The 25,437-nt window shown below is 36.4% G+C and overlaps 1 protein-coding gene and 1 pseudogene across 12 annotated transcripts in view; both read right to left on the reverse strand.

Moving 5' to 3' along the window:
* Positions 1-25,437, reverse strand: part of TANC2 (tetratricopeptide repeat, ankyrin repeat and coiled-coil containing 2) — a 473,014-nt gene that overhangs the window by 221,671 nt on the left and 225,906 nt on the right. For all 12 annotated transcript variants that reach the window (XM_055386907.2, XM_055386906.2, XM_055386905.2 and 9 more), the window contains 2 exons: positions 13,296-13,444; positions 6,510-6,696 (listed from right to left, as the gene is read on the reverse strand). In XM_055386907.2, coding sequence (XP_055242882.2) covers positions 6,510-6,696; positions 13,296-13,444 — 336 coding nt within the window. The remainder of the gene's footprint in view (positions 1-6,509; positions 6,697-13,295; positions 13,445-25,437) is intronic.
* On the reverse strand, positions 23,821-24,976 carry LOC109026719 (dnaJ homolog subfamily B member 6-like; annotated as a pseudogene).

A 25,437-nucleotide genomic window follows, 5' to 3' on the forward strand; every position in this document is an offset into this window, starting at 1 on the left:
GGGCGGATCACGAGGTCAGGAGATCGAGACTATCCTGGCTAACACAGTGAAACCCCATCTCTACTAAAAATACAAAAAATTAGCCAAGCGTGGTGGTGGGTGCCTGTAGTCCCAGCTACTCAGGAGGCTGAGGCAGGAGAATGGCATGAACCCGGGAGGTGGAGCTTGCAGTGAGCCGAGACTGCGCAACTGCACTCCAGCCTGGGCGAAAGTGCGAGACTCTGTCTCAAAAAAAAAAAAAAAAAAAAGAAATTTGCATAAATATGCTTTCAGGTATACGAAAATGAAAACATGAGATCTAAATAATAAATTATTTAGGGATACAAATGTGGCAAAATCATGAAAGAAAGTACTGGAATGATAATCACAAAATTCAGATGACCTCTCAGGGTAGGGTATGAATACAGAAATGGGAAGAGATACAGAAGAGGGCTTTAGCATATAATACAGGTCATTTTTGTTATAGGGTAAGAGAGGTAGTCAGGTATTTGCTATATTCTTATTGTCTATACCATATACATATTAATAAATATTCTTTTAAAAATGTTTTACTGTGGTAAAATATACACGACATAAAATTATTTTAGCCATTTTTAAGTGTATAATTCAGGGGCACTAAGTATATTCACAATGTTGTACAAACATCAACATTATCCATCTCTAGAACTTTTCATCATCCCCAACTGAAATTCTGTATCCATTAAACAATAACTTCCTATTTCCACATCCCACCAACTCCCCATGCCGCTGCAGCCCCACTCAGTATTCTCTATTCTACTTTTTGTCTCTATGATTTAGCTACTCTGGTATTCCATTTATATGAGTGGAATCATATATATCATACAATCCTTTTGTGTCTGGCTTAACTCAGCATAACATTTTCAAAGTTCATCCATGTTGCAGCATACATCAGAATTTCATTTCTTTTTAAGGTGAATAATATTTCATTGAATGTATATATCACATTTTGTTTGTCCGGTCATCTGTCCATATTAATTTGTATTATTTCCACTTTTTGGCCGTTGTGAAAATGCCACTATGAACATCAGCATACAAGTATCTGTCCAAATCCTTCCTTTCAATACTTTCAGGTATATACCTAGAAGAGAAATTGCTGGATCATATGGCAATTCTATGTTGAACTTTTTGAAGAACTGCCATACTCTTTTCCACAGCAGCTGCATCATTTACATTCCCAGCAGCAATGTATGAGAGTTCCAATTTCTCCACATCCTTGCCAACACTTGTCATGTTCCACTTTCTTTTTATAATCGTCATCCTAATGGGTATAAAGCAGTGTTTTATTGTGGTTTTGGTTTGCATTTCCCTAATGACTAGTAATGTTGAATATCTTTTCATGCGTCTATTGGCCATTTGTATATCTTCTCTGGAGAAACGTCTATGTAAGTCTTTTTCCCATTTTTGAAATGGTTTGTTGTTGTTGTTGAGTTGTAGGGGTTCTTTATATATTTTGGATATTAATCCCTTATCAGATACATTATTTCCAATATCTGTGGGTTGTCTTTTTGCCCTCTTTTTTTTCTTTTTGAGATGAAGTCTTGCTCTGTCGCTCAGGTTGGAGTGCAGTGGTGTGGTCTCAGCTCACTGCAACCTCTGCTTCCCGGCTTCAAGTGATTCTCCTGCCTCCTGAGTAGGTGGGATTACAGGCTTGTGCCACCATGCCTAATTTTTATATCTTTAGTAGAGATGGGGGTCTCGCTATGTTGGCCAGGCTGGTCTTGAACTCCTGAGCTCAGGTGATCCACCTGCCTCAGCCTCCCAAAGTTGTGTAACCTGTCCCAAAGTTACAGGTGTGAGCCACAGTGCCCGGCCTTTTTGCTCTCTTGATAGTATCATTTGATGCACAAAAGTTTTAAATTTATGTCAAGTCCAATGTATTATTTTCTTCTGTTGCCTGTGCTTTTGGTTCATATCCAAGGAATCAACACCAAATGCAATGTCCAAAGATTTCCTCCTATGTCCTCTGTTCCTCTCCTATATCCAATCCATGAATACAGGATGTCTTTCTATTTAAGTCTTAAAAATTTCTTCTGCAATGTTTTGTAGTTTTCGGTGTACGAGGTTGTTGTTTTTTTTTTTTTTTTTTTTTTTTTTTGCCTCCTTGGTTAAATTTTGAGCAGTTTTACAGTTTTTAACTACTATGTTTAGGTCTTTAATCCATTTTAATTTTTGTATATGGTAGATGGTAAATGACCAACTTCATTCTTTTGCATGTCAATATTCAATTTTCCTAACGCTAATTGTTGAAAAGACTGTCCATGCCACATGGTCTTAGGATGCTTGTCAAAAACCATTTGACCATATATGCAAGAGTTTATTTCTGGTCTCTTTATTTTCATTTATTTATTTATTTTTGAGACAGGGTCTTGCTCAGTTGCCCAGGCTGGAGTGCAGTGGCTTGATCTCAGCTCACTGCAACCTCTGCCTCCCAGGTTCAAGTGATTCTCCTGCCTCAGCCTCCCCAGTAGCTGGAATTACAGGTTCCTGCTACCACGCCTGGCTACTTTTTGTATTTCTAGTGGAGATGGGGTTTCACCATGTTGGCCAGGCTGGTCTCAAACTCCTGACCTCAACTGATCCATCTGCCTTGGCTTCTCAAAGTGCTGGGATTACAGGCATGAGCCACTGCACCTGGCCCCCTATTTCTGGTCTCTTTATACTGCTTTGATTACTGTAGCTTTGTAGTAAGTTTTGAAATCAGGAAATGTGAGTCCTCCAATTTTGCTCTTTTTCAAGATTGTTTTGGCTACTTAGGGTCCTTTAAGATTCCATATGACTTTTAGGATGAGTCTTTCTTTCTTTCTTCTTTAGGATGAGTCTTTCTTTCTTTCTTTCTTTTTTTTTTAGAAACAGAGTGTCGCTAGGTTTTCCAGGCTGGACTTGAACTCCTGGCTCAAATGATCCTCCTGCCTCAGCCTCCCAAGGAGCTGGGACTACAAGTTCATGCCATTATTCCCAGCTGGATGTTTCTATTTCTGCAAAGACTACTGTTGGGATTGTGATAGAGATTGATTTGAATCTGTAGATGGCTTTGATAAATATTGTTATCTTAACAATAGCAAGTCTTCCAATCCATGAAGACAGGATATCTTTCCATTTAAGTCTTAAAATTTCTTCTGCAATGTTTTGCAGTTTTCAATGTAGAATTTTTTTTTTTTTTTGCCTCCTTGGTTAAATTTATTCCTATTTTATTCTTTGTGATGCCACTGTAATGAAATTGTTTCCTTATTTTTCTTTTTGGATTTTTCATCTTTAGGATATAGAAATACAACTTGTTTTGGTGTTGATTTTGTATCCTGCAACTTTGCTGTAAAAATATTTTTATTTACTCAGTATTTATTTAAAATGAATGAATCCACACACCGATGTGCATTTATGTAAGTTAGGGATACACTTTGCAGTCACGGCATTAACATTTGCCACAACTTCTAAACAAATAAATATGTATTTTTTATATCTACAGAAGGAAGCCAAATGTGGGAAAAATATTTACTTTTATTCTTTAATCATCCTCATTTTCCTTTGTCTTCTCAACTTTTGTCATTTGTTGACCAACCTTTCCGCACCCCTTCCTTGGAACATGTGTCTCCCTTGGCTTTGGTGGCATTGCACTGCCCCAAGTTTTCTCCTATTTATCTGACTACTTTTTTTTTGGTGTCCACTGGCTCATTCTTCTCCCGCTTCCAATTCCCTGCTCTTTGAATGTACTCTAAGATTTTGTGCTCAGTCCTCTGTTTTCTTCTCTTTGGATTTGCCTTCTTTAGATTATTCTTTTCCCAAAACTTTACCTATTTCCATTTGAATGACTCCCTTAACAAATATACAATAGGCAGTGAGCATATGAAGAGCTGCAGAACCTCTACACTAATCAAAGAAATGCATATTAAAATGAGACAATTTTATAACCATCAGATTTACTAAAATCAGAAAGTCAGATGACACAGGTCTATAATCACATATATGAAACTCTGAAGATGTGTTTCAAAATACAGAATGTCTCATATTTTAAAAAAGTAAAAAGACACAGATACTGTATATGGCACAGGGAATAGTATCCTGTAACCAAGTATATTAACATTTCTACAATAAAATGTATAGATATTCATATTTAGTAGGATAAAGACTGTAAGTAGCCTCATCTTAGCTCAGGTAAGATTTTACAGCCAAATGAATTTGATGTAAATTTATATTTTAAAAAACGTACAGTTTTAAGAGTTTTCAGATTTTAGAACTGGGCTAGTGTCAACAAAGAACGAGAAAAGGGAAAAGAAGCTTTATATACTGCTGATGAGAATGTGAATTACTGTAACTATTCTGGATAATAATCTGGGAGTACTTCATGAAGTTAAATAATCATATGCCCCATGACTCGGTAATTCCAGTCCTAGGTATAAACTCCAGAAAAGGTTTGTACAAATGGTAGAGGAGTTGGAAGTAACCTAAGTGTTCGCAAGTAAAATGTGAAGAATATTTACATCATCAGAAGCAAGAAATTTGGTGTTCATATAGATTTCAAAAAGCAGAATAAGATCTGTATTAACATGCCACTTTATAAATTAAAATCACAAACATACACAAAAAACAACATATAATATTCAAGGACACATTCATATTCAAGGACTTATATAAATATAATAGTATGGCTGCAATGAAATGGGATTGAGGATAAAGGGAAAAGTAATAAACTGAGAGGAGCTTTGTACAGACCAATCTGTATATACTGAGGAGTATTATTAATTAAGCTCTCTGCACCTGGGGCCCAGAGCGAGAGAGGAAAAAACATAATCACTTTTGTCTACCTATGTATACATATAAACCCATACATTCACATGTGCAATATCATAGATGATGGAACACATTCATTCCCCATTTATGCTCTGCTCCTAAATACTTAATTGGGGTTGGCATATACTATAATTTTGGGAGTCTGAAGAGAAACCTAGCCATAAATAACTTTTAATTAAAATTATTCTTATTACCACCTATGTTCTTTCCTCTTCTTTATTCTACATAAAGCTGCTGGAGACTATGACACTGTCATCATCTGGTTGTTAGGTAGAAAAGGAATACCCAGAAATGCCATTTATGTTTTGGACAGAAGCCCAATTTCCATTTTATCTTCTCACAGAGTATAAATATATAGCTTTATACTATTTTTAAATTCTTATCTCTGACTAGAAAATGTACACAGACTTATTTGTCAAAAGGAGTCTATTGGTAACTCCATTATTAAAGGAAATGCAATTTTTTTAGCATTTTGTAAATGACAATGGTATAGAATAATGTTCAATGTCTGAATCATTATACAACTTGATAGCCATAAAAACTGAGAAGCTCCAGAACTATGTTCTTCCCCTACTCTTCATATCTCCATACCTAACTATAAGAAGAGCATTAGAACAGTGTCCCAAAGAGTAATCACAATACTTTAATATTTTCTAGTTGTCAAAATGCATTAATAGGAAATATTACTCAAGAAAGATCACTCAAAATTTTGAATATGATGAAAGATTTCCTGAGCTAGAAATATCCTATATGATTTTCATAGCAAGAGGTGTTGAATCATAACAATACATATAAATGATGATGGCCTATCTCCTGAACATGAATGAGCCTCCAACAGTACACGTCTGGCTCTGATGAAATGTTTACCTAGAGTCTACCGGAGATAATAAATTACATAATGTCCCAATCAGCATTGCCTTTATCAGAGTGGTTTTAGTTTCTGCTGCAAACTGCTAATTGGGTTGAAGATTATTTAGATATATTCCTAGGACTAAGTAGTCAACTAGGATCTTTGGTAAAAAAAAAAAAAAAAAAAAAGGTATTAGAAAATTCACAAGGGAAAAATTAAATGGAAAATTTCTTTGCTTGAATACTTCTAAGTTTCAAGTTCTCTTTATGCCCAAGCTTGCCATAAAAATGTATTCGTATAAGGTTTCAAATCATAAGCAAAGAAATACCATTTTTCTACTTTGCAGAAGGTAAAAAACAGGGCTGCCTTATTGACAAGAAGAAAAACAAAGTCTAAAGGGGCTCCCAAAACTAATCAAATAACTAATATATGGTTTGCACAAATAGACCCAGAACAACTCAAATCATAACTCTTTCGCCACTTAATCTAATCTCACCTTTCTTTCATAAAACTCTCGACTATACCAGTAAGGAATGAACTTTTTCTGAACTACTTCTGTTGGTAGATAGTTGATGTACGTGCATTTACAGGAAGAAGTGGACAGAAGTTTTTTTTTTAAATCCACTCCTTCTTATCAGGGAATATCCTGATAAGGAGTGGTTAAGTAGGGAGGAATACCTTTCATTTTGTTTACCCTTAAGTTTCTCTCTCCAGCATCATTAAAAAGACCAGGAAAGTTTTATATATACATCTCAACAATTCAAAAACAGAATTTTTAAAAACTTTAAGCTTGTGTAATTATTTTAAAAAGGAAAAAAAGGACACAAAATTATCAATATAAAAACCAACTCACCAATGATGCCACTATCTCTGCTTTCAAGGGTAGAGGTTGGACTAGTAACAGCCCCATAGCTGCAGTCCTTGGCAGTTGCATTTGTAGTGATGGGTGGGAGTGTAGAGCAGGGGCTACTGGCTGGTGGAGAGGCAGTGCTGCTAGTCAGAGTGGAACAAGGACTTATCCGCTGGGTGATTGCTGAGGTCTGAAAAATTGGAATCATGAATAAGTAAGATAACCTGATCAGCTGTTAAAGTATATTTTAAGATAAAATAAATGCTTTGATGAAAAAAAAAAACTACATGCATAGCTTTTACATCTATTAGGCTCTATTTGTTTTTGCTTTCTCGGATAAGGACTTTGGGGTCTACAAATTAATGTGAAACTTGATGAACTTAACAGAGACTGTTGCCAGTTTTTCTGCCTACAAAATTTCCAGTGACAAGTGCCCTATCATTGCCATTCATTAATAGAATAGAGAAATTTTTTATTAAGCACAAGTTCTCCCTGCTATTGCAAGTTTTCCTTACAATCAATAAAACTTTTTGGAAGACCTGGAACTTTGCCTTGTTAATAATTTTCTTTCTTTTTTTTTTTTTTTTTTTTTGAGACAGAGTTTCATTCTTGTTGCCCAGGCTGGAGTGCAATGGCACAATCTTGGCTCACTGTAACCTCCACCTCCCAGGTTCAAGCGATTCTCCTGCCTCAACCTCCCAAATAGCTGGGATTATAGGCATGCGCCATCACACCTGGCTAGTTTTTTATTTTTAGTAGAGATGGGGTTTCACCATGTTGGCCAGGGTGGTCTTGAACTCCTGACCTCAGGTGATCCACCCGCCTCAGCCTCCCAAAGTGCTGGGATTACAGGCGTGAGCCACTGGACCCAGCCAATAATTTTCTTTAGATGGAAGGGAAAAAAAAATCTCTACAGCTGGGAAGAAATAAAGTTCTTAGTGCAAGGAAGTGTCTTTTCGATACACAGGCAGCTGTCCAGAGACAATACATGAATGCAGTGAAAAATGCCTTATTCTAAAAGTCTGTCTAATAAAACAGAATTAATATTAGTTTAATAAAAACCTAAATAACTTCTCTGTAACAGCATTACAGCCTGAGATCACTTTGTATCCTGAATGATTCTTACACTTGAAGCTATTTACTTTTTAAGTTTTGATGTGAAGGAATGAATAATTACTAAAAAGGTTGGTGGTAATATATTCTGATTTACCTAATTTAATGACAATTCACTTTTCTTCAACTCTTTCTACACAAATAAATTCCTACAATAGTGAATAAAAGTATATTTTTTCAAACACTAAAAACATTTTATCCCTTTTTTTTTTGAGACAGAGTTTCACTGTGTCATCCAGGCTGGAGTGCAATGGCACAATCTCGACTCACTGCAACCTCTGCTGCCCAGGTTCAAGTGATTCTCCTGCCTCAGCCTTCCGAGTAGCTGGGATTACAGCCGCCAAATATCACACCTGGCTAATTTTTATAGTTTTAGTAGAGATGGGGTTTCACCATCTTGGCCAAGCTGGTCTTGAACTCCTGAATGTGTACTTTCCACCTCAGCCTCCCAAAGTGCTGGGATTACAGGTGTGAACCACTACACCCGGCCAACATTTTATCGTTTTTAAAACTGTTAAGTGATCAGCAGCAAAATTACTTGAAGACGCACTAATGATAAATTTAACATCTTTAAATGTTAAATTTAAAAGAAGCCTTTCAACTTCTTTACAAATAGAGTCTCTATTCATACTCTTTCCGCTAAAATTTAATAACTGGAGAATGTGTTGATAACTAGCTATGAGAATATTAAGGCTCTTCAACTCATCCTAAGATGATTCCTAGATGCAGTCCCTTGTGTTGAATCATCTCTGTTGAATCTAGGTTTTGATTTTAATTTAAATACTATAACCAGGTTACAAAAGGTACATTTGACTCAACCAAGAACAAGTGACATTCTCATTACCCTCCAACCAAGTAAATCTTTTCAATCATATCAATAATATTAGAATCTGATTTTTCTTAACACAGTAAGCTCTCAAATGTATCCAAATTTCTCTTCTATTATATGTTATCTCTCCAGAGAAGAGGAGAGTTTCAATTTTTTAAAATCTCTATTTTTATAATATGATGCTGGTCTACCAGAGCAATGATTTTTTTTTTAACCTTAAAATCTTTTTTCCCTTACAGAGCAATTATTCCTAACTAGGCACACAGTAATATCACTTGTGACATGGAAAAAACAAACATGCAAGCTCTCTTACAAAACTGACAGATACTGAGCCCCCACTCCAGACTTACTGAATTGGAATTGGAATCCTTCAGGTTAGAAATGTGGCAAACGATTTTTAACCTCCCACTCCCAGTCTGAGACACATGTGAGTAGATGAACTGTACTCAGGTCTTTTACATTAGATATAGCTATAGTCATTCCATATTGCAAAAGTTTTAGGCCCAGCATGGTGGCCTATGTCTGTAATCCCAGCACTTTGGGAGGCTTGAGGCAGGTGGATTGCTTGAGGCCAGGAGTTTGAGACCAGCCTGGCCAACATGGCAAAATGTCATCTCTATTAAAAATACAAAATTTAGCTGGGTGTGGTGGTGCATTCCTGTACTCCCAGCTACTCAGGAGGCTGATGCATGAGAATCATTGAACCCAGGAGGTAGAGGTTGCAGTGAGCCAAGATCGTGCCACTGCACTACCGCCTGGGCAACAGAGTGAGACTCTGTCTCAAAAAAAAAGAAAAAAAAAAGAAGAAAAGTTTTATTATGATATGAATCTATTACTTTTATAACAACTCATTTCTGTTCTAAGATTCTCATTCTGTTCTTTGTGAAAGAAAATCATATTATATGCATAATATAGACAATGTGGAGGTTAAGCCCAAACGGCACTTACTTATTTTTACTCTATTTTGTGCAAAATAAAGCACATATCACAGAATGTGTACCTTAAAAGCTTTAACTGTAAAAGCAAAGCTTAAATATCAAGCCATTTAGAAAACAGAAAGTTGTTCATGGCTTATGACTTAAAAGGCAGGCCTCATATTTACTTAAGGAGACTAGTTAATGAGCTAGAGAAAGACAACTATTTATTCTTCATGCTGTAGGCTAAAATGGATGTCTATTTAAGCCACTGCACTTCCTAAACCTTTCAGTGTTTTTCCCATTGCCCTTAATGTTCTCCAGAAGGATCCTAAGAAGGCTCCCAATCTGGATCTCTTAAAGGTCCTACAAATACACAACATAAGAAGCTAAAGAGGAAATTCATAAGGTCCATTTGAATACCTTGGAAACTACTGAAGGAATAAAGGGGTCAGGTGAATATCACTTTCATGCTTTGTTTTTTTTTGCAGAAAAATGATGTATGCTGACTGCATTAGATTCTGTCATTACTATTTTGAGAATATCATCACTACATGATCTTCCTAAGCATAGCAGTTTATCTTTGTTAATATACTGTTTAGCTCAGAAAAAAGTCACCAAATTAACATGACCTCCTACTTCTTAATAATCTTCCTGAGACCAGAAATTCAAATGATCAATTTAGCCACTTTCTTGTGTGGTTCCAAGATAGTTCCAGTGTATATTATACTGCAAGAAGGCTATCATTTAGCTTCATTATTAGTATTTTACATTTGTATAAAGCTTAACAATTTAAAAATATTTTTATATATTGTCTCATTTACTCCTTATCAACCTGGTATGAGAGGCATAATGTATGTTATTTCCCCCACTTAAGAAATGTGAAAATGAAACCAATGAAAGTACGAAAGCTATGATGTAATTTCCCCCAAATCACACAGTTCCTGCATATATTTATATACTAACTATATTGCATATTATTTTATACTTTTTATTTATATGACATTTTACAGCTTACAAAGTACTTTCAAATTCATGATTTAACTTGATCCTTTCAACAACCCTGTCAGGTGTTATTATTTCACATTACACTGGAACAGTATGGTGTGGCTGTTAAGAGCATAGATTATAAAAGCAGACTGCCTGGATATGAATACCATTCCATCACTTTCTGGCAGTGTGTTTCCACATCTTATTTGAAAATTGGAATATGAATGAACTCTACCACACTGGGTTGTGAAGAAGCTTAAACAAAATAGTGCAAGTAAAACAATTAGTACAATAATTGGTACACAGTAGGTATTTAATAAATGTCAGTTATTATTACCTATGAAAAATATAAAGCTCAGAGAGGTTAAGTGACACGTCCAAATTTACAAAATGGTAGGTGGCAGAGTTGGAACTAGAACACAAATTTTCTCCCTCCTGGTTTAATGGCTTTTCTACTACACCATATTGCTTTAACTAAATCAATGATACTACTCATTTACTTAAGATTACGTTATTCAGTAATGTACAAGTAAGGTGCACTCCATAGACTTGTGACTTTATGCAGAAATCACTGTGACATGCAGAATCTCAAGAACAACAAGTACAAATTTTATCATCCAAGGAAATGTAGCTGTGTAGAAATGACAGAGTCCTTGAAAAATATTCGGGTTATAAGATATGACATCAAGTTACCTGGTCATTACTATAACAGTCACATTTTAACTTGACATGAATATCAAGAAATGAAAGGTGAAACAGATGTTTTATTGCTCCCAATTTTAAAAAATCCCTCAACGATATCGTTCCCATTTTTTATTCACAGAGCACAGCATATTGACATAGTTACAATGTAAATTGATTTAAAAAATCATCAGCTCTGACATCATGAAACATACATTCTTGTCATAAGGTAAAACAACCCCACAACTAAACATGTAATGTAATATCAGTTAATGGTAAGAGCTATGAAAAAATAAAGTAGAAGCATAGGGGTATATGGATGGGCAGGTGCAATTATTAGAAGAGGAATTAAGTAAGACCTCTCTGAGGAGGTAACATTTAGGCAGAACACTGAATAAGTGAGGAAGTGAGTTATGGGGGAAGAACATTCCAGTAAAAATGAATGTAGCTGATGTGTCTGGCGAACGACAAGGAGGCCAATGTAGCTGGAGAGCCGTGCGTGAAAGGGAGAGGGGTAGGAAGTGATGTAGGAGAGGTAGCAAGTGACTAGATCAGGTGTAGCCTTCTGGGCCACAGTAAAGATTTTAGATTTTATTTTAAGTATGATGGGAATACAGTAGAAGATTACAAGCAAAGTGACAGAATTGGATTCATATTTTACAAGGATCACTCTGGTTACTGTGTGAACAGACTACAGGGGGGCAAGAGAGGACACAGAGACCTGTTAGGAGACCATTTATTCATATAATAAATACCTACTGTGCACCTAGTAATGACAGTAATGTTCTAGGGGCAGAGGATACGGCAACGGGTAGAATAGGCAAAAATCCCAGCCTTCCAGCCTTACATTCTAGTACCTATGGCAGTAGCACAGGCAAAGATGACAGTGGCTTGGATTTGGGTATAGCAGTGGGAATAGTGAGAAGGGATCAGATTGAGTACATATTTTGAAGACAGGGTCTACGATTTGCTGAAAGAGTGAATGTGGGTCTGATGGAAGTCAAATGGCTCCAATGCTTTTGTCCTAAGCAAGTAGGTGATACCATTTACTCATATGGGAAACACTGCAGAAGGCACAGGTTCTAGGGAGAAATCTGACATGTTAAGTTTGAGATACATTTTAAACATTAGGTAGAAAATATAATGTGGGAAGCTAAATATACAAATTTCAAGTAAAGGAGAAAAGGCAGGGCTAGAGATAATTTGGGAGTTAAGATAGTATTTAAATAATGTGCAGCTAGCAAAACCAATAACCTAAGGAGTGAGGCTTGAGGACAGCGCCCTGGAACATCTGAACTTATCCACACAATATATAAATATATTCAAATAATCCTTGTATATCTCATTGTAACAAAAGTAGTATGTGATATAGACTCTTCACTAATATTTATTAATAAAATATGCAATTTAAAATTAATTTGTCATCTCCTGAATAAAACGCTTCACTATCAGACATTCACGCTGAAGATTAAGATCATATAAATGAATCTGACTCTAGTACTTTTTTTTGCTACATTTAAACTGAAAAAAATGAAAATAGCAAAAAGAAAGAAAACTATAAAATATTTTTTAAATTGTAGATTTTTTTAACTTTCTGAGATGGATACTTAGAAAATCCCCAAATATTTAGATATTGAGTAATATACTTCTAAGTAGCCTTTGAGTCCAAGAGGAAATCACAAAAAAATGAGAAAATATTTTAAATTGGAATAAAAACTAAGTATAACAAAACTTGTAGGATATAGCTAAAGATGTGCTTAAAAAGAAATACTAGTTTTAAATATGTATTTCAGAAAAGCAGAAAATCTGAACTAATGATCCAAGTAATCTTTTAAATCCCACTTTCTAAATTATCATTTTGTAATTGATAAATTCCACTGTGGTCACAGTAACTGGAATCTTTGGAAATTTGTCAAGACCTGCTCTATGGCTCAGCATATAACCAATTCGGTAAATAATCCACATGCACTTGAAAAGAATGTATATTCTGCAAATTTGGGGTGCAGTGCTTATATACGTGTCAATTTTATTTGTTGGCTTGCTCGTTCATTCATTAAATCAATCAAAACCTAAAAGTGGCTTTTTGGGTTGTTAAATCTAAGACTAAAGCTAAAAGATTATTCATAAACTGAAGAAATAATAGTGATTATGGAAAGTTAAGTTGTATTCTAGGCCTCAAAAGGCATTCAACAATTGGGATTATTTCTGGCATAATAAGCTGATTCACACCATGTTTCACAAAGGTGATAGCAAACAGCTTACCTGATTTTCATCCTGTACTTCCATGCTGTATTGGTCACCTGGCTGAACTTCTGTGACTTTCTCTCCAAGGAGGAAACCCAGACGAGTCATGAGTGTGTTTGCTGCCTCATCTACAGATGGAGGGGGGCCAAGCTCCTGTTCAGCATCACCTGTAACAAGAAGGCATTGAAGAACATGAATCTTTCAAAATAAAATAGTCTAGTTCTGCAACTATTTGTACATTCACTTTGGTCATTTCTTTAGTTTTCACATTTTAACTCAAAAATTACAAAGTTATGAGGTTTTTCTTGGACTACTCACTCCCAATATAAATTCGCTTCCAAGTAAAATATTTACACGAATCAAATAAAAATGAGCCAGGGAACTCAAAATGATTATAAATGTGAGGCAGAAAAAAAAATTTACCTAAAATGAGTATCTGTTTATGTTAGGTTGACTTACCGTCCATATTTATTCAGGTTTTGTTCTAAATTCAGAGCATTTAATCTCACCTTGTAACAATCCACAGTAGCACATATTTTAAAGGACATTACAAAAATCTTTTTATGGGGTCAGATATATCCATTAGCATTACAAGCATTAACTGAAGTGTCATACGGTTTGATGCCAAAACAAAAGCATCACAAAACACAATCATATCCTATTATTTAGGATATTCAGTATTACACAGTAAACCACTCCAAATGCTAAGAAGGTAAGATCTGCATTGGTATTATTCCATTTAACATTTATATCAACTTCTCTAATAAAGTCACAAGCTGGGGGTCAGAGATAGGGTATATGTGTATTTTTGTATATTAGTACTGAACTCAAGTACCATCTGTGAAAAATCTCTACAAAACTCTCACTGAATGTATGTCAAGGTAGAAAAACAAGGCTCTATTTTTCCTCTCCTATTATCCTCCCAGAGGCAACATAAATAGATTTCTTTGCCACAGAACAGAAATAAGAGAATCAGTAGGGTTATTTTTATATTATAAACATTTAGATACTTATTTTTTTCTCAAGAACAATTGAAAGCTTCTTATTCCTTGATAAAATGAAAAGGCAAAACTGGTCTCTTCAAATTAATGAGTAACACTTTCCTCCCTCCTAAAGGTTAAACTAACTAATCTTTTGCAAATTTTTCTCATCGTAGATTCCAGACCTCTAGATATTCTGGGGCTCTATTTCACTGTCTCCTACAAAGTTACTCTGATAATAAGTGTTTCCTATGTACATGGTTAACAACAGATACGAGAATTTATACAACACGGAGATATAGTCATTGACTTTGAAAAGTTTGTAATCTATATGGAAAATGAGTATATATTTATTTAGCATATACTTACATAATGCTTATGATGTACAAGTCACTAGTGTAAACACTTTACATATATTAGCTTACTTAACCTTCATAACTTTAGATTCCACTTTCTACGGTAGAAATTATTACCCTCATTTTACAGATGAGAAAATAGAGGCACAGATACATTAAATTATTTGCTCAAAGTAATACAACCAGTAAATGGTAGAGCCAGGATTAGAACTTGAGCTCCCTGACTCCAGAATCTTATGCTCCCAATGAGCACAACACAGTGTCTTCCTCACTGGAAAGAAATATTACAAACGGTGAGAATGTCTGAATAAGAGATAACTTGTAATAATAGGCATATTGCTCATAGTATGTTAATCTCAATAATCCTAACAAAGCATGTTGTAAACACTAAGTAAGGTAATCGAATGGAGGTTCTTAAGAGACAGATACTGCAACCCTTTCTACATTACTACTTTCAGTACTTCCAAGTACTAATGCAGAAAGAAGTTCAAGAATTCTTCTGTGAGTGGCTATATTAGATACTGCTACCACACCAGGTCCTTTTCATCTGGTTTGACTGGTATTTTTTAAACCTTGCTAAATCTACTTTTTCTTTCCTATTTACTTACCTCGTCTCAAAATATCATTTGAGGATGACATTAATATATTATCTGTCGTGCACTCTATAACGAAAGAAATCCGATACCAGGTTATGATACGAAAAAACTATCTTTGGCAATTACATTTGTTTTGAACTTTTCTTATTTGTTGATCTTGAGTAAAATTTTACACATTATGAAAGGCCTAGTAGATGAATTAGTGGGGGCTTCTCAAATAACAGACAGGGACCTAATTGCGAATCCCTCCATCTTAAGTCTTAGATTATCAACGGCTGCCTCTGTCTCCTCTTCCTTAAAGTATGCCAGGATTTCTGGTGGAATAAAGTAGAAACAGTAGAGGCACTTCCTTTCTGGTTTCTAGATTACAGACTTAACTGTCAGTAACCTCTTCCCTATTCCACTTTCATTTCCTATTTTAAAATAAATTAAAAATAGTTACTTCTGAAAACAAAAAAGGGTGGGGCCAGGCGCGGTGGCTCATGCTTGAAATCCCAGCACTTTGGGATGCCGAGGCAGGTTGATCACTTGAGCCCAGGAGTTCAAGACCAGCCTGGGCAAGATGGTGAAACCCCGTGTCTACAAAAAATACAAAAATTAGCTGGGTGTGGTGGTGCGCGCCTGTGGTCCCAGCTACTTAGGAGACTGAGGCAGGAGAATTGCTTGAACCCAGGAGGCCGAGGTGGCAGTTAGCCATGATCATGTCACTGCACTCCAGCCTGGGCAACAGAGCAAGATCCTGTCTGAAAAATAAATAATAATTTTTTTTTAAAAGGTGGGAATATCTGAAACATATTTTGAAGTTGCTCTGTAGGACCAGATGAACAGCTTCTCACTTGCAGGAATTTATTAGGTTGGTGCAAAAGTAATTGAGGTTTTTGCCATTATGGCACCATTAAAGGTAATGGCAAAAACCACAATTACTTTTGCACCAACATAATAGTGTATTCAAATACTGTATATTGAAACACAAAGCCAGGTCCTCCCCTCCAAACCATTTCATTTAAAATATGCTTAAAATATCACCAGGTCACGCATTTTCATTTTTTTCCTACTTAGTGTACGTTGATTCTGCATTCTTCCTTAAATACTACCATTTTTCTTCCCTTTTTGTTTCATTTCTACTTCCCACTTGCAAGCAACTGCTATGATAAAACCTCTCTGCCTGCAAAATGAAAATTTACCAGGAGAAAAAAGTCTGGCCAGTGGAATAAAGATAGCCTTTTTCCCCCTCATTACAATTAACAATAGGGCCATTTGAAGATCACTAAAAGGGAGGATTTAATGGAAATAGTGGTAGCTTAAAAGACAGAAATCAGTGCTTAATTATCAGGGTTATTGGGTTCTTAATTTTTAAGAACAGAGAAAGGGATTTTAAAAAATTTAAGAAAATTCTCTGACATACTTTAAAGATTGTCTGGTCTTTGGAGGCAATGTGTATTTTAGAATGAGTTTCATCCATATTGTGTGTATCAAATCTTCTTTTTTTGCGGGGGTGGGGGAGGGTGCATTATGGTTTTCCATGTTCATGGTTTGGAAGACAATTTTGTTATGATATCAATACTCCCCAAATCAATCTACCAATTTAATGCAATCCTTATCAAAATTCCAGCTGCTTGCTTACTTGCTTCCTTTCCTTCTTCCCTTATTTTTGCAGAAATTGACCAGCTGATCATAAAAATTATATGGAAATATAAGGGGCCCAAAATTAAAAAACAACCTTTAAAAAGAAGAACAGAGTTGGAAGACTCACATTTCCTATTTTCAAAATTTATTACAACGCAACATTAATCACGGCAGTATGGTACTGGCATCAGAATAGACCAATGAAATAAAGAGTCCAGAAATATACTCTTACATTATGGTCAATTGATCTTTTTTTTCTTTTCTAGGACAGGGTCTCGCTCTGTTGCCCAGGCTGGAATGTAGTGGTACAACCATGGCTCACTGCAGCCTCGACCTCCTGGGCTCAAGCAATCCTCTTGCCTCAGCCTCCTGAGTAGCTAGGACTACAGGTATGCACCACCATGCCTGGATAATTTTTTAAACAATTTTTTTGTAGAGATGGTGTCTCATTATGTTGCCCAGGCTGGTCTTGAACTCCTGGGCTTAAGCAATCCTCTCACTTCACCCTCCCAAAGTGCTAAAATTACAGGCATGAGTCACCATTCCTGCCTTGGCCAAATGATTTTTAAGAAGGATGCAATGACAATTCAATGGGAAAAAATAATCTTTTCAACAGTGTTGGGACAACTGGATAACCACAAACAAAGGTATGAAGATGAAGCCCTACCTCATATATCAAAATTAACAAAAATGTATTGTGGACCTAAATGTATAAGCTAAAACTATAAAACTCTTAGAAGAAAACATGGTAGTAAACTTTGTGACCTTTGGTTAGGCAATGATTTCTTAGATATGACACTAAAAGCACAAGTGACAAAAGGAAAAACAGATAAATCAGACTTCATCAATATTAAGAAGTGTCATGCTTCAAAGGATACCATCGAGAGAGTGAAAAGACAAACCACTAAATGGGAGAAAATATATGTGACTCATGTGTTCAAGGGACTTGAACCCAGACTATATAAAGAACTCCTACTACTCAACCATAAAAAGGCAAATAAATGAATTAAAACATAGGCAAAATACTGGAATAGACATTTCACCAAAGAGGGTATACAAATGGTCAATAAGTACATGAAAGGATGTTTGACATAATTAGTCATTAAGGGAAATGCAAATCAAAACCACAAGAAGATATCAAGTTATATCCACTAGGATGGTTAAAACAAAAAAGACAAGCAATAAGAAATAGTGAAATTTATTGGAATCTTCATACAATAATGGTAGCAATGTAAAATTGTGCAGACACTTTGAAAATAGTTTGGCAGTTCCTCAAGATGTTACACATAGAGTTACCATGTGACTCAGCAGATCTACTCCTAGGCATATACCCAAAAGAACTGAAAACACACATCAACTTGTACATGAATGATCATAGCAGTGTTATTCATAACAGTCAAAAATAGAACCCCCCTGTCCCTCAAATGATGAATGGATAAATAAAATGTCTCATATTCCCATTAGGGAACATTTGGCCATGAAAAAAAAAGAAATACTGATACATGCCATAAAATGAAAGAACACTCACTGAAAGTATCGTGCTAAGAAAATCAGACACAAAAGACCACATATTGTGTGATTCCAATCGTATGAAATGTCTGGAATAGGCAAATCTGTGGAAATAAAAAGTAGACAAGCCATTGCCTAGGACTGGGTTGTGTGGGGAGTGACTGTGAATGGGCATGGGACTTTTTTGGGGGGGGGGGGGGTGATAAAAATGCTCTAAAATTAGTGGTGATAGTTACACAAGTCCGTAAATATACTAAAGTATCACTGAGGTGTACATCTTAAAAGGATGTATTTTTTGGTATGTGAATTACGTTTCAGTATAGCCGTTATTAATAAATATGAAAACTCCATAACAGTACAGATAGAACCATGTACCCATCACCCAGTTTTCCCAAAGGTAACATCTTACATAACCACAGTGAGTTATATGGGAAAATGACACTGGGAGAATACAATTAACTAGACTACAAACCTTATTCAGATTTTGCCAATTTTTTTTTTTTTTTTTTTGGACAGAGTCTCACTCTGTCACCAGGCTGGAGTACAGTGGGGCTCAGCTCACTGCAACCTCCGCCTCCTGGGTTTAAGCGATTCTCCTGCCTCAGCCTCCCGAGTAGCTGGGACTACAGGCGCCCACCACCACGCCCAGCTAATTTTTTGTATTTTTAGTAGAGATGGGGTTTCACCATGTTGGCCAGGATGGTCTTGATCTCTTGACCTCGTGATCTGCCCACCTAGGCCTCCCAAAGTGCTGGGACTACGCCACTGCAGCCAGCCAGATTTTTTTTTTTTTTTTAAGAGATGGGGTCTCAGCTTTGCTGTCCAGGCTGTTCCGGAACCCCTGAGCTCAGGTGGTCCTCTCAACCTCAGCACCCTCAGCATGCTGGGAATACAGTTGCATGTCACCCTGGCCAGCTTGATTTTGTCAGATTTTGCCTGCACTCATTTGTTGTGGTTGGGGTTTTTTGGGTACATTTTGTGTATAGTTCTGTGAATTTCCATGTGGTATCATTTTTCTTTTGCCTGAAGAAATTTCTTAGACATTTCTTATAGTACAAGTCAACTGGTGATAAAGTCTTCCATTTTTTATATGTTTGAGAAAATCTTCACTTTGCTTTCATTTTTGAAAATATTTTTTCAGGGTATACCATTCTAGGTTGATAGTGTCTTTGTCTCAGTAATTTAAAGATGCTATTCCTAAATTTGAAAATTAAAGAATTTAAAAAAGGATGCTGCCCCACTTGTCTTCTGTCTTGAATTTTTTTTTCAAAGAGAAGTGTGCTGTCATCTTTGTTTCTCCACTGTCTGTGATTTCTCTGACTGATTTTAATAGTTTTTTCTTTATTTTTAAGCAGCTTCATATTGTGTCTTAGTGAAATCTTCATGTTTCTTGTGCTTAGGATTCATTGAACTTCTTGTATCTGTGGGTTTATAGTTTTCATCAAACTTAGAACATTTCTTCAAAAAACACATAAGTGTATGTGTCTGTATATACACAAACACACACATATATGTATATATATATATATAAAACATAATTTTTGGTGGTTGTTCTCTCTTTCTGGGGCAGATTATAACTTTTATTAGCTATAATAATAGCTAGCTATATATGGCAATTAACTATACCATTAACCAAATCTGAGTAAGGTCTGTAGTCTAGTTAATTGCACACGCCAGGTACTATTCCTAAGCATTTTACCTATATTAACTAATTTAATCATCAAACTGCCCTACAAGGTAGGCAATATTATCCATACTTTACAAATAATGAAAATAAAGCATACAAAGAATAATTAACTTACCAAATTCATATGGCTAGTAAGTGGCTGAGCCAGGCAATCTGGCTCTAGACCTCAGGCTCTTTACTCCTAAGTTATACTGTCATCTCTAAGTCCAGTCTCTCACCATATTGCCAGGCATCAGTCCCCAGTTCCCCTCTGCCCACTGAATTTGCTCAAAACTCTCAAAATTTCTCAAGTCATCATATCAATTATTTGACCTATATTTTTGTCTCATCCATGACCATCCAGGTGATATGAAGAGGGTCTCATCTTCATAACACAATACACTCCAATTAAGGTATGTCCCTAAACAAAGACAGTACTTTCCTTGAATGGAATTCTGTAACTTCTTTAATAATGACGACAACTTTGAGGTATGAGAAACAGATGTCTGGTTGTTGAAAAACAATCTCTGTGAGACTGTGATACACAAAATAAATCATACAGCACTCATGCATTACGCTGATTAAAACTATTTAAATTTGTAGTTCTTGGTTTTATTTTGGCTCTTTGTAAGCAGTGTGTTTACGCATTAGGCTACGCTCCCAGAAATCTGGTTGAGGAATATATCACCATAAAGGCTAAGGGATTATAAGTTTTACATGGAAATGGAAAGGTCCAAGAATAGTATAGAAGACTTGAAGAAAGGCCGGGTGCGGTGGCTCACACCTGTAATCCCAGCACTTTGGGAGGCTGAGGGGGGTGGATCACCTGAGGTCAGGAGTTTGAGACCAGCCTGACCAACATGGTGAAACCCGTCTCTACTAAAAATACAAAAAATTAGCCGGGTGTGGTGGCAGGTGCCTGTAATCCCAGCTACTCGGGAGGCTGGGGCAGGAGAATCACTTGTACCTGGGAGGCAGAAGTTGCAGTGAGCCGAGATTGAGCCATTGCACTCCAGGCTGGGCAACAAGAGTGAGACGCTGTCTCAAAAAAAAAAAAAAAAAAAAAAAAAGAAAGAGAGAGAGAAGGGCATACTGCTTAATATCAAGATTAATATAAAGCTAAAGTAATTAAGACACAGCTAGACAAAAGCATAAATAAAAAGGTGGTCAATGGAACAGAGTTTAAAAATCCAAAAACAGATCTCTCTCTCTATATAATCACCTGATTCAGAACAAAAGTTTCACTGCAGTGTTTCAGTAACATGAGAGTATTTTCAAGTATTGGTGACAGATCAATATGATATCCATATGGAAAAGTAAATCCTGTCCTTAAAAGAATAAGTTTCATATAGATTATAGACCCAAAGGTAAAAAGTGAAGCAATAAGGCTTCTGGAAAATGACCTTTTAGTATATCTTTATGACCTAGAACTAGGTAAATATTTCTTAGAAAGGCCCAACAGGCAACAACCATTAAGAAAAAAGACTGGCAAAGTCAATCTTTTCACCAAAGACACCATTAAGAAGGTAAAAGGGCAAGCCACAGAGTGAGATAACTACTACAAATCAACAAGAAAAAGAAAGACAATCCAATTAAAAAATAGACAAAAGATCTATACAGGATTTACAAAAGAGAATATCCAAATAGCTAATAAGCAATGTAAAGGTGTTCAATATTATTGGGAAATGCAAATCAAAACTCCAATGAGATACTGCTACACATGTACAGTGCAGAATGGCACACAAAACAAACAAAATAGCATCTGACAGTAGGGGGCAAAGGAACACTGAAACACTGCTGTGCTGATGGGAATGTAAACTGGTAGCATCAAATTTGGATAAAAGGTTTGGCATTTAAAAAATGTATGGTTTCAAATTTGGAAAATGTTTGCTATTTTACAGAAACCATATGACTCAGCAAGTCCACTACTAGTTGTATAAAAAAAAAGGAAAAGTATACTAATAGGTGCATCAAAAGACACGTAACAAATGTTCATAAAACTGTTCATCATAGCCCAAGTTGAAAATGTCCGTCAAGGCCAAGTGCAGTGGCTCATGCCTGTAATTCCAGCACTTTGGGAGGCCGAGGCGGGTGGATCACTTTAGGTCAGAAGTTCAAGACTAGCCTGGCCAAAATGGTGAAACCCTTTCTCTACCAAAAAAATACAAAAACTACCCGGGTGTGGTGGCACATGCTTGTAGTCCCAGCTATTCGAGCCTGGGTGACACGGCAAAACCGTAGCTCCACAAAAACATTTTTTAAAAAAAGAAGCCAGGCCTGGTAGTGCACGCCTGTAGTCCCGGCTACTCAGGTGGGTAAAGTAAGAGGATGGCTTGAGCCTGGGAGTTCAAGGTTGCAATGAAACGTGATTGCACCACTGTACTCTAGTCTGGGTGACAGAGTGAGACCCTGTCTCACACTCTGTCCCCAACGCCCCCCCCCCCCAAAAAAAAAACCATATTACTGAACAAAAGAAGATAGATTCAAAAGAATACATAAGGCCGGGCGCAGTGGCTCACACCTGTAATCCCAGCACTTTGGGAGGCCGAGGTGGGTGGATCACCTGACCAACATGGCGAAATCCCATCTCTAGTAAAAATACAAAAAAATTTAGCCGGGTGTGGTGGCAGGCGCCTGTAATCCCAGCTACTCGGGAGGCTGAAACATGAGAATAGCTTGAACCTGGGAGGCGGAGGTTGCAGTGAGCCGAGATCATGCCATTGCACTCCAGCATGGGCGACAGAGCAAGACTCCATCTCCAAAAAAAAAAAAAAAGAATACATACTAAATGATTTTATTTATATAAAGTTCAGAAATTGGTAAAACAAATGATGATGGCAGTCAGAACAGCGGGTACGTTTGTACGGGGAGGATAATGATGCAGAGGAAGCATGAAGGAAGCTTCTCAACTGCTGAAAACATACAATATCTTAATTTGTGTTCACTTCATACATTTTCATAGCAAGGCATAATTGTTATTTGCATTCCTTTCTGTATTTATAATTTTTACAAAATTACAAAAAATGTATTAAAAACTTAGGGTACTGACCTTGAGAATGAAACAATATTCTCAACAATACTTGTTTATGCTTTTTTACTCTAAGAAACAAGTCTAGAATTATGAAAAAAACAAATAACACTACATATTTAAGCTACATATTTTAATGCTATTTAAGTTGCTCAGATAAGGGACACTAATTAAATATCAGCAAACTTACTACTCTAAACATTTAGATCTTTCATTTAAAGTTCCTGTCTTATAAAGACATAATTTTAGAAACAAGAGATTTCAAGGAAATTATATATGAAATATGTTATGGTTTAAATAGATCTTCAACTAATGAAAACTTTTATCTATTTTTTCCCACTCAGGAAAGACTGCACCAAACACATTTGCATTTCTTTTTTTAAAAAACAAATGACAAAGACTCAGTTTACCAGATTTACTTAAATTTTAAAAAATATTTTATATATTTAGGGAATACAAGTTCAGATTTCACACATGCATGTATGACACAGTGGTGGAGTCTGGACTGTCAGTGTACCCATCACTCGAATAATGAGTATGCATTATACGCAGCAGGTAAATTTTCGACCCTCTCAAACTTTAGTTTTTAAATTTCAGCTTAACATTACTAATTTAAACCACTGTCAAAACTAAGTTGCTAGCATTCATCCACAACTAGAAAACATCCTTAATTTATATTAAACTAGAAATGTATTATGATGAATGCATTAATATCTTACACTACTAAATAGAGAAAAAAATAGAAATTATTTCTGTGGAAGATTCATGCTGTCATGCTGGCAATGTTAACTTCACTTGACAGAAAAAAAATAGGAATTATTTCTGTGGAAGATTTATGCTGGCAATGTTAACGTCACTTGACACTACACCTGGCTCACATTTCAGACACAATGGAAAAGCAGATCCATGCTGGTGTTAAGTGTACAATCTTGTCCTACCACTACTCAAGAGTCAAGGTTCAACTAAGTATATTTAATAATGAAAGCAAAGTGCATACAGAGATTTACTATTTTGAAGTTTTAAAAAAAGGTCCTATTATGTGGCCTCATCAACAAATTCAAAAGTTTAAGACAAATAGGGACTCCAACGAGCTGTTTATAAATACTCTAGATTAGGTACAATGAAAAAGAAAGTCGAATTCATCTGAAATCTTCAAAGAAATGTTCCTTAATCCTCAATGGTGCTTGTTATAGTTTAACATTTCTGTTCAAATGAGTGTGTTGAGTTACTTGTTATGCAAGGGTAGCAGCTGCTCCTCACCATTTATCGGTAAGGACTTCGACTCTTTCTTGACCCTTTTCAACAATTCTCTTTGTAGTGATTTTCTGCCATCAACTATTTTAGGTATAAGTTGATACAAATTTGAAGCTGCCCATGGCACTACCACCAAATAACATGGAGGAAAATGAAGTGAGGCCTCCATGACCTCATGACTGAATGAAGCAAATCATGTATCAAAAGAAGAAAATCCACTTCCAAAACATGGAAATCCAATCAAGGTGGAGAAAAATGACTGTTCCTCAGCTTCTGCTTCTTCAGGAACCCCTTTGATTCCCCCAAAAAGTCCTCAAATGAGTTTTCATAGAAGTTGAATAAAAATGGGTCCCTTCCACCAAAAAAGTCCCTGAAGGCATCATCTGGGTTACAGGAATGTGACGCCAAACTAAAACGAACTGTCAAAATGACTTCCAACTCCTCCTCCACCATTTAATTTCTCTGCCATATTTGTCACAGATGTCCCATTTTTTAGCATTTGATAATATCTCATATGCTTCAGCTACTTGTCGGAATTTTCTGTTTCTTCTCTATTCTGAGGATTTTTATCTGGATGCCACTTTGGTGCCAGTTTCCAATATGCCTCTTTAATAACCTTGGAGCGGAGGGAGCCAGGTGGGCATGTCTCTACATGCCTAGAACTTCATAGTATTCTACCAAGTTTCAACAGATTGTAGGAACAGGCTGGAGGACATGAGCGGTGGTGTCAGGAAGAAGGGGAGGCAGGGCTCAGCTCTGGCACAGCAGTGCTGGTGGCAGTGGTGGCACCCCACGCTTTCCTCTGAAAACCTTTGTTTTAAATTGGCTATTTAGGAATTCTGTGGAAATGACAGCCAGAACACAAGTTCTCAACTTCTCTTCCTCCTACTACCTACACCTCACTGGAGTGATACAACTGTCAAAATAAGGGTGGTAGTGACACGAGGCAAGTACGCTGGAAGCTGAAGGTAGATGAGAACAGGAGTGACGCTTCATTTTCTGTAACCACTGAATAACAAGGGAAGAGTGAGGAGCCAAGAGCAACGGAAACAGCAACAGCCTTAGATCTCTCCAGCTTTTCTGGTTGACAGATGCTGGTGAATCCACTTGGAGAGGGGGCTGTACCTGCTAAATGTGGTCCTTGG

Source organism: Gorilla gorilla, chromosome 4, assembly GCF_029281585.2.
Source record: "Gorilla gorilla gorilla isolate KB3781 chromosome 4, NHGRI_mGorGor1-v2.1_pri, whole genome shotgun sequence".
In the NCBI taxonomy this organism is placed as follows: domain Eukaryota; kingdom Metazoa; phylum Chordata; class Mammalia; order Primates; family Hominidae; genus Gorilla; species Gorilla gorilla.